The sequence below is a fragment of the Myxine glutinosa genome, chromosome 8, assembly GCF_964187855.1.
Source record: "Myxine glutinosa chromosome 8, kmMyxGlut1.1, whole genome shotgun sequence".
NCBI classification, from domain to species: Eukaryota; Metazoa; Chordata; class Myxini; order Myxiniformes; family Myxinidae; genus Myxine; species Myxine glutinosa.
The window spans coordinates 73575366-73591239 of NC_136268.1; the positions used below are offsets into that span (position 1 = coordinate 73575366).

The 15874-nt window shown below is 42.0% G+C and overlaps 1 protein-coding gene across 1 annotated transcript in view; it reads right to left on the reverse strand.

Annotated features, from left to right (window-relative positions):
- The window catches only part of LOC144893379 (CD109 antigen-like), an 84474-nt gene extending 72687 nt beyond the window's left edge, over nucleotides 1-11787 (reverse strand). The window contains exon 1 of the mRNA XM_078783963.1: nucleotides 11074-11787. Within this exon, the coding sequence (XP_078640089.1) occupies nucleotides 11074-11787 (714 nt within the window). The remainder of the gene's footprint in view (nucleotides 1-11073) is intronic.
- Nucleotides 11788-15874: the final 4087 nt, after the last annotated feature.

Consider the following 15874-nt stretch of genomic DNA (forward strand, 5'->3'; position numbering starts at 1 on the left):
AGAACAAGAACGTGAAAGCCTCTGAGTGGCCCAGCCAAAGCTCAGACTTGAATCCCATTGAGAATCTGTGGAAAGACTTAAAGATTGCTGTTCACCGACGCTCCCCATCCCACTTCACAGAGCTTGAGCAAATCTGCAAGGAAGAATGGGAGAAACTCCACAAATCCTGATTGGCAAAGCTAATGCAGACATACACAGGAAGACTCGAAGCTGTAATCGCTGCCAAAGGAGCTTCTATGAAGTATTGACTCTGGAGGTTGAATACTTATGCAATTTAGATATTTCTGTATTTCATTTTTAATTATTTCGTACGAATTTATATTTTTTAATTCCACTTCGACATTATGGGGTGTTATGTGTAGATCAGTGACAACAAATCTCAATATAATCCATTTTAAATTAAGGCTGTAACACAACAAAATGTGAAAAAGTTAAGGGGTGTGAACCCTTTCTCAAGGCAAAGGCACCATATAGATATGTATACGGTACGTACACACACACACACACACACACACACACACACACACACACACACACACACACACACACTTAATTAATTAATTGTACAGTATTGGTTGTTCCTAAACTTAAATATAAATAATTCAAAGGATTGTTTTAAACGATGTTAATTTCACAACATCCCATATTCAACTTTATTTAAATTGTAAACCTCAAACATAGTTCCCTTACCTAAAGCAAGAACCTTAACCTGTAAGCAATTGACTCGTTTCCCGACTGCACGGATCATCAGCTGGGCACCGTTCTTCCTCGAGGTTTCGATCCTTTCAGCCCAGGACCTCTCCAAATGGCGGATCACACACACACACACACACACACACACACAAACACACACACACCCTACTTAGTCATTACATTCAGTATACAGTATATTCATTACATTTCTCATTTTAAATTCCCTGTTATACCATCAGCCAGAGAGCCCTCCTTTGCAAGCCACCGTCTACAATTCCAATATCAGAGAGATAACTACTCTTTTATGGAAAATGTTTTTCGAGTTTTTTTGTTCTCAAAAATACACCGCAGTGAACACACACACATTCGTGTTAAAAGATTGGCCTTTAAATTCTACCTTTATGAAGGGGGACAGCCATATGTACAAACACACAAACTGGCATTGTGTTTTATATGGTGGAGAGCCTTCTTTACTGCTGAACCTTCCCTAAAATACCGCAAAGCTGCTTTTCCTATTACCCATTCATTTTAACTTTTAGCCTTCCAGTCCCATCTGTATGACTTCTTCTTCATACGTATATGCAGCACAAGGCTGCGGGGTGCATCATTGGCTGAGCGTGTGGCTGTGCCTCTGATGCAATGCCCTCTGCAGGTCAGAGCAGGAATTTGGAATTTGGTCAGGAATTTGGTGCCGGTGATAGCTCAGCTACTCTTCGCGAAGGGCACCGTGCGATCTTTAACTTCCACCAAAGAATGCTGGCAGATGGGACACCAATTTAACGTCCATACAATGGACGCTATAGACACAATGATGAATCACCTTGCCTGTGAAACACCGGGATGACAGTTTATAGCTATGTCGGGATTCAAACCCAGGCTAGATGCTTAGAGGCGAGTGTGCGTACATGTATGACGAGTGAAGTCTATAAACCCTGAGGTAGGAAATTCAAAATGTTTTCAAACATGATGTGTCAACGTAAATTAAGGAATGCAAATTCAAGCTTGAAAAAAAAAATTAAATGCAATTATCGCTAAGAAAACACAAGTTTCAAAAACATGCAGCAAGTACCTTTGGCTGATTCGAGCCACTTCGTAATCTTGTCGGACATCCATCGACGTACGTTCCAAGGCTTGGCAGTTGTCTTTTGGCCATTCGGAGCAAAGAAATGATTTCTTCTTATCGAATGTCATATGGTGCTTTTTTCAAAGGCTAATGCTCCCAACATATTGCCGGATATCTTCATGGCAACCTTCATCTTGGCAACGAGATCCAGCTACATTATGAGAAGTTTCAGGTCGACTCATCAGGTCATGTTGCACTTGATGATGGAAGTTTTGCTGCTGCTTCCTTCACTTCGACACATTCAACTCACAAATTTATGACAACATTGGAGACTTAAGCGTTTGGCATACCATGAGCATGGCGAGAGATTTGATCCGGGGTTTCGTGCAATGAAATGAAATCCACTCTGTCGATGAAGCTTTCTTTTCTCTTTTATGTGCTGGCTTTCAACTTCGCTGTTTCTTTGTTTTTCGTATCTCGATATCTCTACTGGCCTTCCTTTCGCTCTTCTGGCCATGCTATCTTGTTGGATGCTGTTTATCATTTTCTTTGAACATGCTTTTAATTCAATGAAAGTTGTACGTCATTATTAACTCTCAACCGAAAAAATTCAACCGACGAAAGGCAATCGACTTCGTAATAAGACATGAGAGGCAAGATCATTTCTTCAAAGGAATTCCTTGGGCATTAGAGGCAAATATAAACAGAGATTAAGGGGCATGTGCAATCGAGATAGGAGCCGAAAATGAGATTGAGAATACAAGGCCAAAGTCTGCACTTACTTATGTTTTACGAAACAACCTGTTTGTGTACAAACTTTTCAAAAAGTATTATCTGTTGACCCATGACCACCTTACACCAAACTAGAATGGCATTTGTGAGAGCACATACCTCTGCCAGGCTGAACAGTTTATGTTTTGCATCACCGATAGGTCAGATCTGGATTCGGACCCAAACTAAAATCGAATCCACTTGTTCTTATCGCCTAATCAACTCATCCACCAAGTTTTGTTATAAGTCATCCACAACTTTTTTGACATATCATGCTATATAATGGGTTTTGGCCCTCTCACTCAATGTTGAAGAATCACTTTAAAATATATTAAAATCCTAGAATCCGCATCCGGATCTTCACCTAAATCGAATCAATTAATCCTCGTCATATACCCAACCTCTCCATCACATTTTGTCCAAATTCATCCACAACGTTTTGAGATATCCTGCTCACAGACATACAAACAAACAGACAGGGGTGAAAATATAACTTCATCTACCTTCGGTGGCGGATGTGATAATCATTCATGTACAATGATGGAAGTGTGCTCCACAGCAATATAAATATTGACACTTTGGTTAATATAAAGTTAAAGTTCTGCGCCCTGTTGCAAGAAGCTCGGATAAGCACAATCCAGAGGATAAATCAGCTATCCGGAGGATTAAAATTATCCACAGGATAGGTTCTCTTGCTCAAAGCCTGGATAACTTTATCCTCGGGATAAATTTGTGATTTTTCCAGATAACTTTATCCTCGGGATAAATTTGTGATTTTTCCAGATAACTTTATCCTCGGGATAAATTTGTGATTTTTCCAGATATGACTATCCTCGGGATAAATTTGTGATTTTTCCAGATAACTTTATCCAGTCTCCTCTGGCCCAGATAACACCTTATCCGTGGTTAGTGACGCGTATGTAGGTTTGTTCAATGTGAAATGGCAGACGATCCAGCTTTGGTCGACATCTGTCAGACGAATGTTGATAGGAAATTCCGCAAACGTGTTGATCCGATTCATCATGTGTGGACGTGCAAACATGTTGATCCAATGTCATGTGCAGACGTGCAAACATGTTGATCCAATGTGTCAAGTATGAACATGTAAACGTGTTGATCCAATGTGTCATGTACGGATGTGTAAACGTGTTGATCCAGTGTCATGTATGGACATGAAAACGTGTTGATCTGATGTGTCATGTGTGGACGTGCAAACGTTTTCATTCAATGTTTCATGCATGGACATGTAAATGTGTTGATCCAATGTGTCATGTATGGACGTGCAAACATGTCAATTCAATGTGTCATGTATGGACGTGGTTAACTGGGCTTTGGCAATGGGGGTACCCTTGAAGTAAAAGGGTTAATATCCAAAAATGCAAAGAGGTTGTAAAAAGAAAACTGACTCATATTTTAGAGGGACTATATAGGAAGTTTTTAATATCAAGAAACTTTACAAATATATTAGCGTTACGGTATTAACCCCTCCTGTTTCAGAGACAAATTTTGAGAAAATGGTAAAAAATGGGGATTTTGAGATATTTTTTAGAATAATGCTACAAAATTGATTTTGAAGCAGGGAAGAAAACCAAACCAGGGTATCTTAATGATTTAATTAATCTATAAGTGCTAAATGCCTCTTTAAACCCTTTGTATGACAATATTAACCCCTTTTCGCCCTTTGCATAAAATTCAAATACTTTATAAAGCAATAAAAAAATTGTATTTTGTACGTCATATATATACACATATATGCATTCAGCTGAGGGATGAATGATGTTAATTATTATACTTTATACAATGTCCCATGCCAAAGCCCATTATTTAACCCCTTTACACCAGTATCTAGTTAACCATTTCAATGCAATTCCTTTTCCTGCACCATAGCTGTCTTTGAAGAATGAGCCTAACGGGCCACCATACTTTCATAAAACAAAGGGCTCTCCAGTAATTGAAGATGCTAATCTCCTTCCTTGGAAACATGTGTTTCAAGTGAAAATTTAAAAATGTCACATGGAAAATGAGTTGATTGGTGCATGCCGAGAAACCCTCATCTGTCAGAAAACCAGACCAAAGTATGTTATTTATACTTATCAAACACTAGGAGGTAAGTCGTTTCAAGATTGTTTGTAATTAATAGTACAGAAAGATATAATAATTAGGGCATTGCATGACCTTTCATGACACTGTACTTCAATGCATGAAACCACACTGTACATTTCTCAGGTGTCTGATAATACCCTAAAAACTGGGTTAGAAGGATTCGAGGGATGCTGTAGCCTCTTCCCCGGGATCCATGACGGCAGCACCATAACTCGACCGGGTGTCGCAAGCCGCGAAAAACTTGGCGGCCTCTACGGCCAGGGCGCGTGGTTCCCTTATTTTGGAACCGGCCAGCGCGAGGCGTACCTGTAGAGGTAGTTGGCGTAGGAAAAGTGCCCGGAATAATAAATCCGGGGCTTGGTCACCCAGCAGCGACAGCATAAAATCCATTCGCACGGATGGTCGTGTGTCGTCGAGTTCGGGAAGGTCCAGGAGGCGGTCGGCCCGTTCGATCTCCGTGAGGCCGAACGTGGCGATGAGGAGACGTTTGAGCTCCTCGTACTTGTGGTCGACCGGCGGGTGCCGCAGGATGGACACGACTCGGGCGGCAGTGCCGGGCCCGAGGGCGGCGACCACGTGGTAGTAACGGGTCTCGTCCGTCGTTATGCCTCGAAGCTGAAATTGCGCTTCAGCCTGCACGAACCACACGTCGGCCTGTGCTTCCCAAAACTCTGGGAGTTTTACTGCGACGACGTTGGTGGCCATGGCGCGTTGGGTGGTCAGTGAAGCCTGAACCAATCGGGGTCACCAGTGAAGTGTGGTGCTGCGCACACACAACTTGCTTGCCAAAGAGGTAGGCCACAACGCGTTTGTTAAAACAAAAGAGTCTTTATTTCGAAAGCTCGAACTGCAGCACTGAGCGGGCTCGAGCTTAGAGCCCGCATATATGTGCCGGGGCCACGCCTAGTCCCCGGGCGTGGCCGATCGGTCGAAGGGCGGGGCATGTGCCATCGGTCCCCGCCTGGGCGCTCGCGCCACCCACTGGTGCGCGGAATTATTGCCCCTTGTGCCCGCCACAGTATCATAATCAAGGACAACAATCTATTAACTATGATAAATAAAGCGTTTCTTCTAAATTCATTACTTTATCCCTTTTGTTAAAGTATTTCAAAATCTACGGAAGCCCATGAGGATTATAACCTTCAAGTATGATGAAGACTAAAGCCTAAAATCCCTTATGTCTCAATCCTATAATTTATACACTATTTTGGTGAATGTTTGAATAATACCACATTGGGAATGAGTGGTAAAATGAACTGGTTTGTTTTTCAGGTCTACTTTTCGAGCCTGTTCACCAGAATGGAGACCGAAGAACAACCAATTATAATTGGCCAGAAGAGGCAGTTTTCTAATCTGACAGATTATGATGCCTGCATTATCTGTCAACAGAATACGTCATGTTTTCTATCCAACCTCACGAACGTAGGCTACCCAAACCTTCTGCAAGCTTTAGCACAGAGAAATGACGAAGTTTCTCAACGTCTCCTGCACGATACAAGCAACAGGGACTCCTTCCTTGGCAAAGGCCCAAAGTTACACCCCACCTGCCGGTCTGTGTACATAAGTAAGAAGGCTATCCATCATAAAAAGGTGAAAGTTGAACTCCTGAACGAAACCAAAGATTCAACAAAGGAAAGTTTGACAACACGGTCAAAACTCAGTGCACAATTTGACTTCAAGCGGAATTGTTTTGTTTGTGGTAAAGAAAGGGACAAAAAAGGAGATAGAAAATTGACTGTAATTGCCACACGTGACAGACAGTTATCAGTATGGAAAAAAGCGAAAGAACTGAAAGACCAAAATATGTTACATTTGATCCAAGGTAATGGAGATCAGTGCACAGACATGATTGCAAATGATTTCCGATACCATAAGCTGTGTCTCAGTACATTTCTTAATAAGCGCATTTTGGGCACCGATAGTGATAATTGTAATTCGGTGCCAGCCTTCGAGAGGGCATTTCAGTGGTTAATGTCTGAGGTTGAACAGAAATTATTTGAAGAGGGATGCGTTTACTCTATTTCATGCTTGCGAGATATGCTCTGTAAGTGGTTGACAAATCATGAGGTAGAAAATGCCGAAGAATGGGCTGGTAATGGAAGGCGTCTCTGTAGGTATTTTGAAAACCATTATGGTGATCGAATCAGGGTGGTGTCGCAGGTGGGTAGTTCTAATTTGCTATGCTCCTCAAATTTCGATTTAGGCAAAGTACTCGGAGAGGTAAAAAAAAAAAAAGCTGACAGGCTGCCTGCAGGACATTCAGTGCATTGAAGTCGGGTTTATTGGTGGTGAAAATGATAATGGCTCACATGTAGGCACAGACAAACCAGAGTATCATGCAACTTTGACCGAGGCATTCCATGCCGCAAAATCTATTCGAAAGCAGGTGAAAATGTTAGGTCTCGATGAAAGAAAGCAATCAAAGCTATCTTCAGTGGAAATGAATCCTGAAGAATCAAACTTGGATATCTCGTATGAAAGTGCTGAGCAATGTGTCCCCCTTGACCTGTACAATTTTATGGCTTGGGTTATGTTTGAGGCAAGTGACGAATTGGATGCTGATGGGCGTGTTGTTCTTGAAAAGAAGCAATCTTGATTGGATAATTAGCATGAGGCCAAAAGGATGTAAAACGATACACATAATAGGAGATAGATATGATGTCAGCCCTCACAACAGCCTAAAACAGGAAGAAAGATGCAGGAGAGAAAAAGAGGCAAGAGGAATAAAGACATTCATCCCACACCCATCTATACCTGTGCCAAAATGGAAAAACTACATTGGAAAAAAAGAAAACAAGGAGAACCTTTTGAAGTACCTCTCTCAGTCATGGTGTCATGAAACGAATCGGATCCCTGAAGGATGTCAAATTGTCATTGGGGGATTCACAGAAATAGCAATGATGCTGACCAGAGAATCGGCCCAGGAAGTTCCATCCCTATCAGGTTCAGGCCATGAAGAAGCAGATACTCTCATTTTTGCCCATGCTGCATATATAGCGAATGAACAGAAAGTTAAAAGAATTGTGGTACAGGCAAATGACACAGACATCATTGTCATGGGTATCTACCATATTACCCAAACATCTGGTTTGAAGGAACTTTGGGTTCACAAAACGACATCATCTGCAGATGTGTTCTTGCCTTGCCACAGAATTTCTGATTACCTGCAATCAACCTTTCCCAATCTGAATATCACTGCAATGATACTTGCTGCGTATATACTCACAGGGTGCCACACAGTCAGTTACCCGTTCTACATTGGTAAAAAAAAACGGGCTCTTAACGTGGCACTTGCATGCACAGATTGCCTCGCTCCCTTGGCAGAATATGCTAATCCTGGAGAGGATTTGGAAGCAAAACCAAGCGTAATTCAGTCAGCTCAGAAATATTTCTACGCTTTGTATGGCAAAAAGGAGTTCTATTAGTGGGGCGGCTTAGCCCAAATATTCAAAAGAATTGTGCATTTTGTGATACAAGCACCAAATTTGGCACAAATGTACATTAATATGTTGCGAATATTTTCAGATATTGGGCCACTTCAAATTCCGTAATTTTTTTTTTCAAATTTTTTCAAATTTCGTAATTTCAAATTTTTCGGGTGAAACCGTCACAATTTCGGTCTTCGAGGCCGGCCGATAGGCAAAGTGTGACCGGAAGGGACGAGGTTCTCCTGACCACGTGGCCCTCGATCTGGGAAGCGAGAGGCGTTCCATTAGTGGACGCGCCCCTCACACCCGACTTTTGGGCGGCCCCGGCAGGCCGTTTGTTTTGACGTTCCGTGACAGGCCCCGCACCCCCACCTCCGGGCCGACCGGAAGCTTGTGCTGAGTACATCATACCTGAACAACTCAGTGAGGCAGAACACAGCAGTGCACACCAGGGTGACCCCTTCAGTGCATAAACCAATTAACCTGTCCACTGCAGGGCATATAGAAATGAAGTTATTTTCTGCATATAATAATAATATAAGTTCAGTTCTATATAACAATTTCTGTTATCACCACTACCACTACAACTACCACTACTACAAGCTTTGTCTGGAATTTTGTGGACTAACAGACAAACAGACATACAGACAAGCTGGGATCAAAACATTACCTCCTTCCACCATTGAGTGTAGAGGTAAACATCATGGAAATTATATCATGCCCTAGATTTAATTCATGCTTACCCGTGTATTTGCTTCACTGGTTCACAAGGTCTTTTGCATACATGTAATTCAGACTCTCGTCTTCATTGCTGACCACACAATGTTCGCAACATATTAATGTACATTTGTGCCAAATTTGGTGCTTGTATCACAAAATGCACAATTCTTTTGAATATTTGGGCTAAGCCGCCCCACTATATCGGCCGGCCTCGAAGACCGAAATTGTGACGGTGTCACCCGAAAAATTTGAAATTACGAAATTTGAAAAAATTTGAAAAAAAAAATTACGGAATTTCAAGTGGCCCAATATCTGAAAATGTTCGCAACATATTAATGTACATTTGTGCCAAATTTGGTGCTTGTATCACAAAATGCACAACAGGTTTGCTATGCTGCTACACTATATGGCACACTGGATGAACTGAGATGTCATTTGTTTATGACAGAAAAGGAGACGTACGTTCACTGCCAGCTACAGAGGATGCATTTCAGCCACATCTTCTTCGGGCACTGCATCAAATTGCTGTTTGTAAACGAGCAACAGAAAGAATTCCGATTTTACCAGACCCAACAAAATTTGGACGAAAAATTGCGAATGGGTCCTTGTTTGCAATCACAATGACAAAGGCTCCCAAACCCCACATTATCGTGACATCATGCAAATGCCAAAAAGGACGTTGTCGACTTCGCTGTCCATGCAAATTAGCCAATGTCAAATGTACAATTGCCTGTGTTTGCTGTGGGAATCCTAAGCTTTGTGATCTAGCTGAATGAGATGGCCAAATGTGCATTTTAAAACATTGAGATTATTTGTAATTCAAGTTCTTTTTCTCGTTTATATTGGTCATTGGAAGCTCCATGAAAGCCTTCCATGTACAACATTGCATGATACTCTGATACGCCTGTCGCCTGTTCCGGAATCATGAAATTCCTTCATTAGCGTATCGTCTGGTTTTGGTTTGGACTTTTGTTTTGACCATGTTTGCCTTTCTCAGTGTTCTATTATCACTATTTTCCTGTCAGTAATATCTACATATGCATGGCTGGTTTATTTGTGAGGATATGTTTGCCTTTATAGGCTGCAGTTATCATTTAGAGCAAATAGCAGTAACCATCATTTAACAATTAACGTATTAAAAATCAGGTTCATGTTATCAGTCAATAAGGGTTAACTGCCAAACAAAGGGTTAAAAGAGACATTCAGAACTCATAGAGCAATTAAAGCATCAAGATACCCTGATTGGATGTTCTCCCCTGCTTTAAAAGAATCTTTGTTTCATTATTCTGAAAATGTCTGAAAATTCCAATTTTTTTTTACCATTTTCGCAAATTTTGTCCCTGAAACAGAAGGGGTTAACACTGTAATGCTAATATATTTGTAAAGTTTCTTGATATTAAAAACTTCCTATATAGGTTCTCTAAAATATGAGTCAGTTTTCTTTTTACAACCTCTTTGCATTTTTTGATTTTAACCCTTTTATTGCACTGGTATCCCAGATTTTCACTTCCCCTTCAACTTCGTCACCTTTTGACCTCTGATGATGTAATCGATGACGTCATCAAAATTTGCATACCACCAATTTTTAGCCTGATGCAAGACCTTTCCAATGATACCCAACACACGTGGTTTTATTAACTAAAAACATATAATAAAGGCATTCTTATTTCCCCTACCCCTAATTTTTGGCTCTAATCAAATCGGGACGGAAGTTCAGATTCGAGCCCATACCGTGAGTTCGCAAGAAGATCGGCTGAGTTAACAAGTCATTTCATATGCGGAATGTATATATCTACCCAAAAACACAAAAGAAAAAAGTATACCATGTTTGACCACCTAAAACCTTAAATAGGCACATTTTTGCACTTTGGCTCCCCGACTATTATATGATGTTCTTCCGCCGGACACAACATATCCCGTTCGGTTGGAGTAAAATTTACCTTTCTCTTTCTAATATGACTGACCACCACCATGAGCGCTTTTCAAGCGGACGAGATGGTGCAATGCTTTTGTGGGATTCCATATGTCAATCAAAACTTTAACCACGCCTTATCCAGGGGATAACTATCGTACCCTTTATCCACCCTTTGCACAACCATGGATTATCCGTCGGTGAGTTTTCCATCGGATAATAAATTTAAATACAGGATAGCTCTTATGCAGGGGCGTATCTACGGAAAATAGCGCCAATGGCAAGCACTGAAATTGCGCCCCTGTCCAACATCTGACACCCAAACATCGATGGTTCCAAAAAACGTGACCATCATTGTATTGCTTGGCTGCATGTACACCCACCAAGTTGAGTGAGTGATTGTCGCAATTCACAAACACTGCCAGGTTCTTTTTCTCACTTATTCTTTGATAAACACCACTTCTGTGTCCAGCCATCACAGCAGAGTTTTCATAGCACTGTGACCGACAATCTTGTAGCTCAATTTCGTCCTTCTCTAGCTGTTTCAAGATTTCTTCAACCAAGCTCACAGCATCCTTCTGGCTTACCTGGATAAAACCAAGGAAGGACTCTCCAACATGGACTGTTTTCCTCTCAAAATCAACTTCCATGTATCTCACTACTTCTGACATCTGCTCACGGTGTGCCTGATCAGGAGTCGAGTCGACCATGAGACCATAGTACTTGGCTTTACGAATGCTTCTCAGTAAACTCTGGTGAACAGTGGATGCCATCATGTGGATGAATTCGTTCTGGACACCCGGTGAAAGATAAGACGTGGATCCAGGATGACTTTCCACACGAGTGAGGTGTACTTTCATGACAGGGTCAAAGACAGCCAGTAGTTTCAGTAAGCCAAGGAAATTTCCCACATTGGAGTCATCGTCCAGCTGAAGTGACTCCCTGTGTCCTCGCAAAGCCAGGTTCTGAGTCGCAAGGAATTTTATGCAGTGAAGGATTCTCGTCAAGATATCACGCCACTTCTGCTTTTCCTTCTCAATCTGTGACTGAAGTACCGCGTCAATAACTCCTCTGTTTTCAGCTAAATTTCTTTCCATTTCTTTCCATGTGTGAAGCACTCCCGATGATTCTTAGCATTTTCATGAACACTAATCCTTTCAGGTGCTTTCCACTGGTTGAATCCACTTTCCTGTTCCAATGAGGATTGATGGTCTGACCAGGAATGGGAATAGAGAAGACAACAGATACAAAATGCAGACTTTTTAGAAGGGGAATAGACCAGCCATGAGCGAGTCACTTCCTCACCATGACCATTTCCCAATTTCCTCCTGAACCAAGTTTTGTTCATTGAGCGGTTATTTGTTGGTAGGAAAGGCCCCTCACTGTTCTGGAAATACTTCGAACCCAGCTTTATTATTTCTGTTCTCAACGCGTCAGGCAGAATTGCTTTTCCAGTATCCTTGCCGAACTTCAGAAGTCCAATGTCATGCTGTTCAATCACTTCTGGTATGACAGTTCGAGGCTCTTCGACACCATCCAGTTCACTTGGTTCAGTGTCGTCAGGTTCAATCTCGTCAGGTAAAATCTCGTCAATAAACTCAACATCACCACCACCACCATCGTCTTCCCCTCCTGTCATGTCCACGTTCTCTCTGGCAGCCTCACTTTTAATCTCGTCATTCTTGGATTTATCTGACTTGCCTTCCTCCTCGGCTTGTGGTGCATTTGTACTTGATCCACCTTCGGATTCTAACAAACTTGTAGCAGGTGGAGGCGACTCCATGGAACGTGTCGAACAACTTCTTCCGGACTTTTCAAAGAAGGGCATGAAGAACTTGCTCGACTTCTTGGCTTCCTCCGTCTCCAACTTTCATCTCTTCCATCCTTCAGCTCCACTTTCCTTCTTCTTCGTGAAGAAACGTTTCATGGTCTTCTTACACAATGCTCTGAAATAAGGAAATGGCACTTTAAATAAGAACATTAAATTTCACAGATTTTGCACAAAATTCTAGACTACCTCCCTAGTTTGCGCAGGAAAATTGGTCTTACTGCCAGTTGACACTGAGCAGTGGTACTGTGAGGTATGTGGTCATGTAGCTCCCAGCACTGTATTTTTACCTAATAATTTATATAAGTGGTTTAACAATCTAGCCATCCCAGTGCTTCTCACCCATGATAATCAAAGACAGATCATACATCTGAAGAAAATTCTTTTTTCAATATCCGAGGGTGGCTTGTCTGACTTTAATAGAAACTGCTCAGTGGCACCCCCCTTCAAGTGGCGCCCAGGGCACGTGCCATACCTGCCATACCTTAGGTACGACACTGCAGTCTTATGTCGGGGTTAAATAACACTGGCAACAACAAAAAAACTTTTCATCTCCTACTAAGGGAAATGCAGGGTTCTTGGCTAAATCTGGGCTGCTGATTTCAAATCATTATTGCAGATCGCCACATTGTACATCTAATATCAGTGCTTAGTAATTACTTTCACGTCATATTTAGATAATAATGATTGATCTCCGTGTATAATGTGTAGAATACAAACCAAGAACATAAACAAGTTGCAGAAAAAGAAGTTAATAAAACATGAGAACATGGTAATCTTTGGAAGGGTGTAAACTTGATAGGGAAATCTGCCCCATTGTGAGTGATTCAGAAACAACAGTTCAGGTGTACACTCTTCCTTGCAATATAGTCAGTGTAGTCAGTGTTCAGACGTGTTCAGAAGGGAAATTTTGGTTCCTTCCTCTAGGAGTAGCTGTAGTCTGGAGCTACAACATTGCTGTAGTCTGGAGCTACAACATTGCTGTAGTCTGGAGCTACAACATTGCTGTAGTTTGGAGATACAACATTGCTGTAGTCTGGAGCTACAACATTGCTGTAGTCTGGAGCTACAACATTGCTGTAGTCTGGAGCTACAACATTGCTGTAGTTTGGAGCTACAACATTGCTGTAGTTTGGAGCTACAACATTGCTGTAGTTTGGAGCTACAACATTGCTGTAGTCTGAAGCTACAACATTGCTGTAGTCTGGAGCCGAACACTTCAGCCTTCTCCTTTGACAATGACAGATCTCTCACCAGATCGTTTAACTCTTCTTGATTTAGCAAGTGTGGATTCTTTTCTTCAGACTCAGGTTCTACAGTTCATCCATATCACCCATAGCATCGTCAGAGTTGTCATCGCTTTCATCTGCAGCAGCTTCTGGTGGAACTGGCACAGGAGAATCCAGGTCATGGGGACCGACCGGCTTCAGAGCAGACTTACATTCTGGATATGCAAATTTTGATTTGTTTTTCGTTGAGAAACAGCAATATTTGTCATACAAAAGTAGCAGCAAGAGTGATGATTCCTTGGCTCACGCCATATCATTGGCACAGCAAAAGGCATTCCCTTCCTTTTTCCACTCAACCACTGCGTAAGTCCTGAGTTACACACACGGTGCAGCAAGCATGAGATGCTCAGCTCTGGTCTTGGTCTCCAACTTTACATTCAAAATAATACTTGGAGGCAGCTTACACCCTCTTGGTAAGGTTCTTGCACTGGCTACGTGGAGTGTATTTCCCACAGATATAACAAAAGGTATCAGGGTGATTTACACAGCCTCACCTATTCATGATACCTGTGGTAACATTTGCCGAACCTGAAAATATACAGAAAAATATATTAGGTTTTAACCTGAAAATTTATAGATACTATTAGCATGATATGAATTCCAAACTTGATACATTCTTAAAATATATACATTGATTGCATTTATACATTTTAGCATCAAGTTATGAACTCCTCTCAGCACGGAAGCGGCACCAAAAATTGTAATGCTGCGTGGAAAGTTTTACTTTAAAATTCATAGCTTGGTCAGTTTTCATCCATTTTAAATAATTTGAAGTGCATTTTGAAGCTCTTTATATGACCAATAATATTCTACAACAGTTCTATTGCTATAATTTAAACAAAAAATAATAATTTTTTATCACTCCAAATCACCCACCAGGGCAACTCCTGTAATTGGACGATATGTATAACTCAAAATCCTGATGTGCTGAGAAAATTCTGACTTCAGATTCAGAATCAGCACACTCGATTTAGTCTAGAACATATGTTTCTACCCAGTAGCAAAATCTTTGTTGTCCAGTGTCATCTGACTTTCTAACAGCCTGGAACTCTGATAAAACAATCAGTGACTTGTGTCCCGCTTTCGCAGATCATTCGAGGTAAAGGAAGTACCTCTACAAAGTACTTGTCTTGTTGGTCAACGTATGTTTTATTTGGATAGAAATACTTGAACACGATATATCGTATGTCATTTATGGCGCTCTTGTCATCAAATTACATGTGCCATGACGTCATCACGCCAGCAAATAAGCATATGGTGCTAACCTGAACAAAAGAACGACATTCATTACTGATTACGGCAATCAGTAATGTGTATATATTGTTGCGGATATGAGATTGGCCTCCATCCATATCCGCTTGTAAATATTCCCCTATTTCCTCCATACTTCCCAACTATCCCCAATCCCCCATTCCCTAGTCCCATTTTCTGTAAACAACACTCTGTAGACCCGACCTTCCCCTATTTCCCCCATTAAATGTCGCATCCAGGTCCACCGCATCTCACGTAGACAACTATAGGACATCTTGCTAGTTATTCTTAGTCTATGTCAGTTAAGGACTCGTTTCCATTAATTCTGACTCTTCATTGCATCAGAATGTGATTGTATGGCACCGTTAGGAAGTTTAGGACCTCCCAATACCTCCCCGCAGCTTTTCCTCACGGTTCAGCAACAACAACAACAACAGCAACAACAACGGCGGCGGCGCGGGGAGTGCGCGTCCTCACTCCGGCTTGGTTAGCCGCCATCGAACATGTGCTCGACGGGGTTACCACGTAGGGGCTCGCTGTCAGCTCCTCGTCAAGGGCGGAGCCCGGTAACCCCCCGCACCCAATAGAAGCGGCGGACCGATCCCATCTGGGGCGGGGCCAACGAGCCGAGGGCGTGTCACTCCCCGCTGAGCATGCGCAGGAAGAGGGAGGTGACGTCAGATGCGCCCTCAGCTTGGAGAGAGAAGACGCCACCTCCGAGCGCTGCAATACCTCCCCGCATCTCTGGACTGGACCGTGCTTGATTCTGCCCCTGAGCCAAGGTGCACCTTGTGCTATCGACTGCCTGTCCTTCCC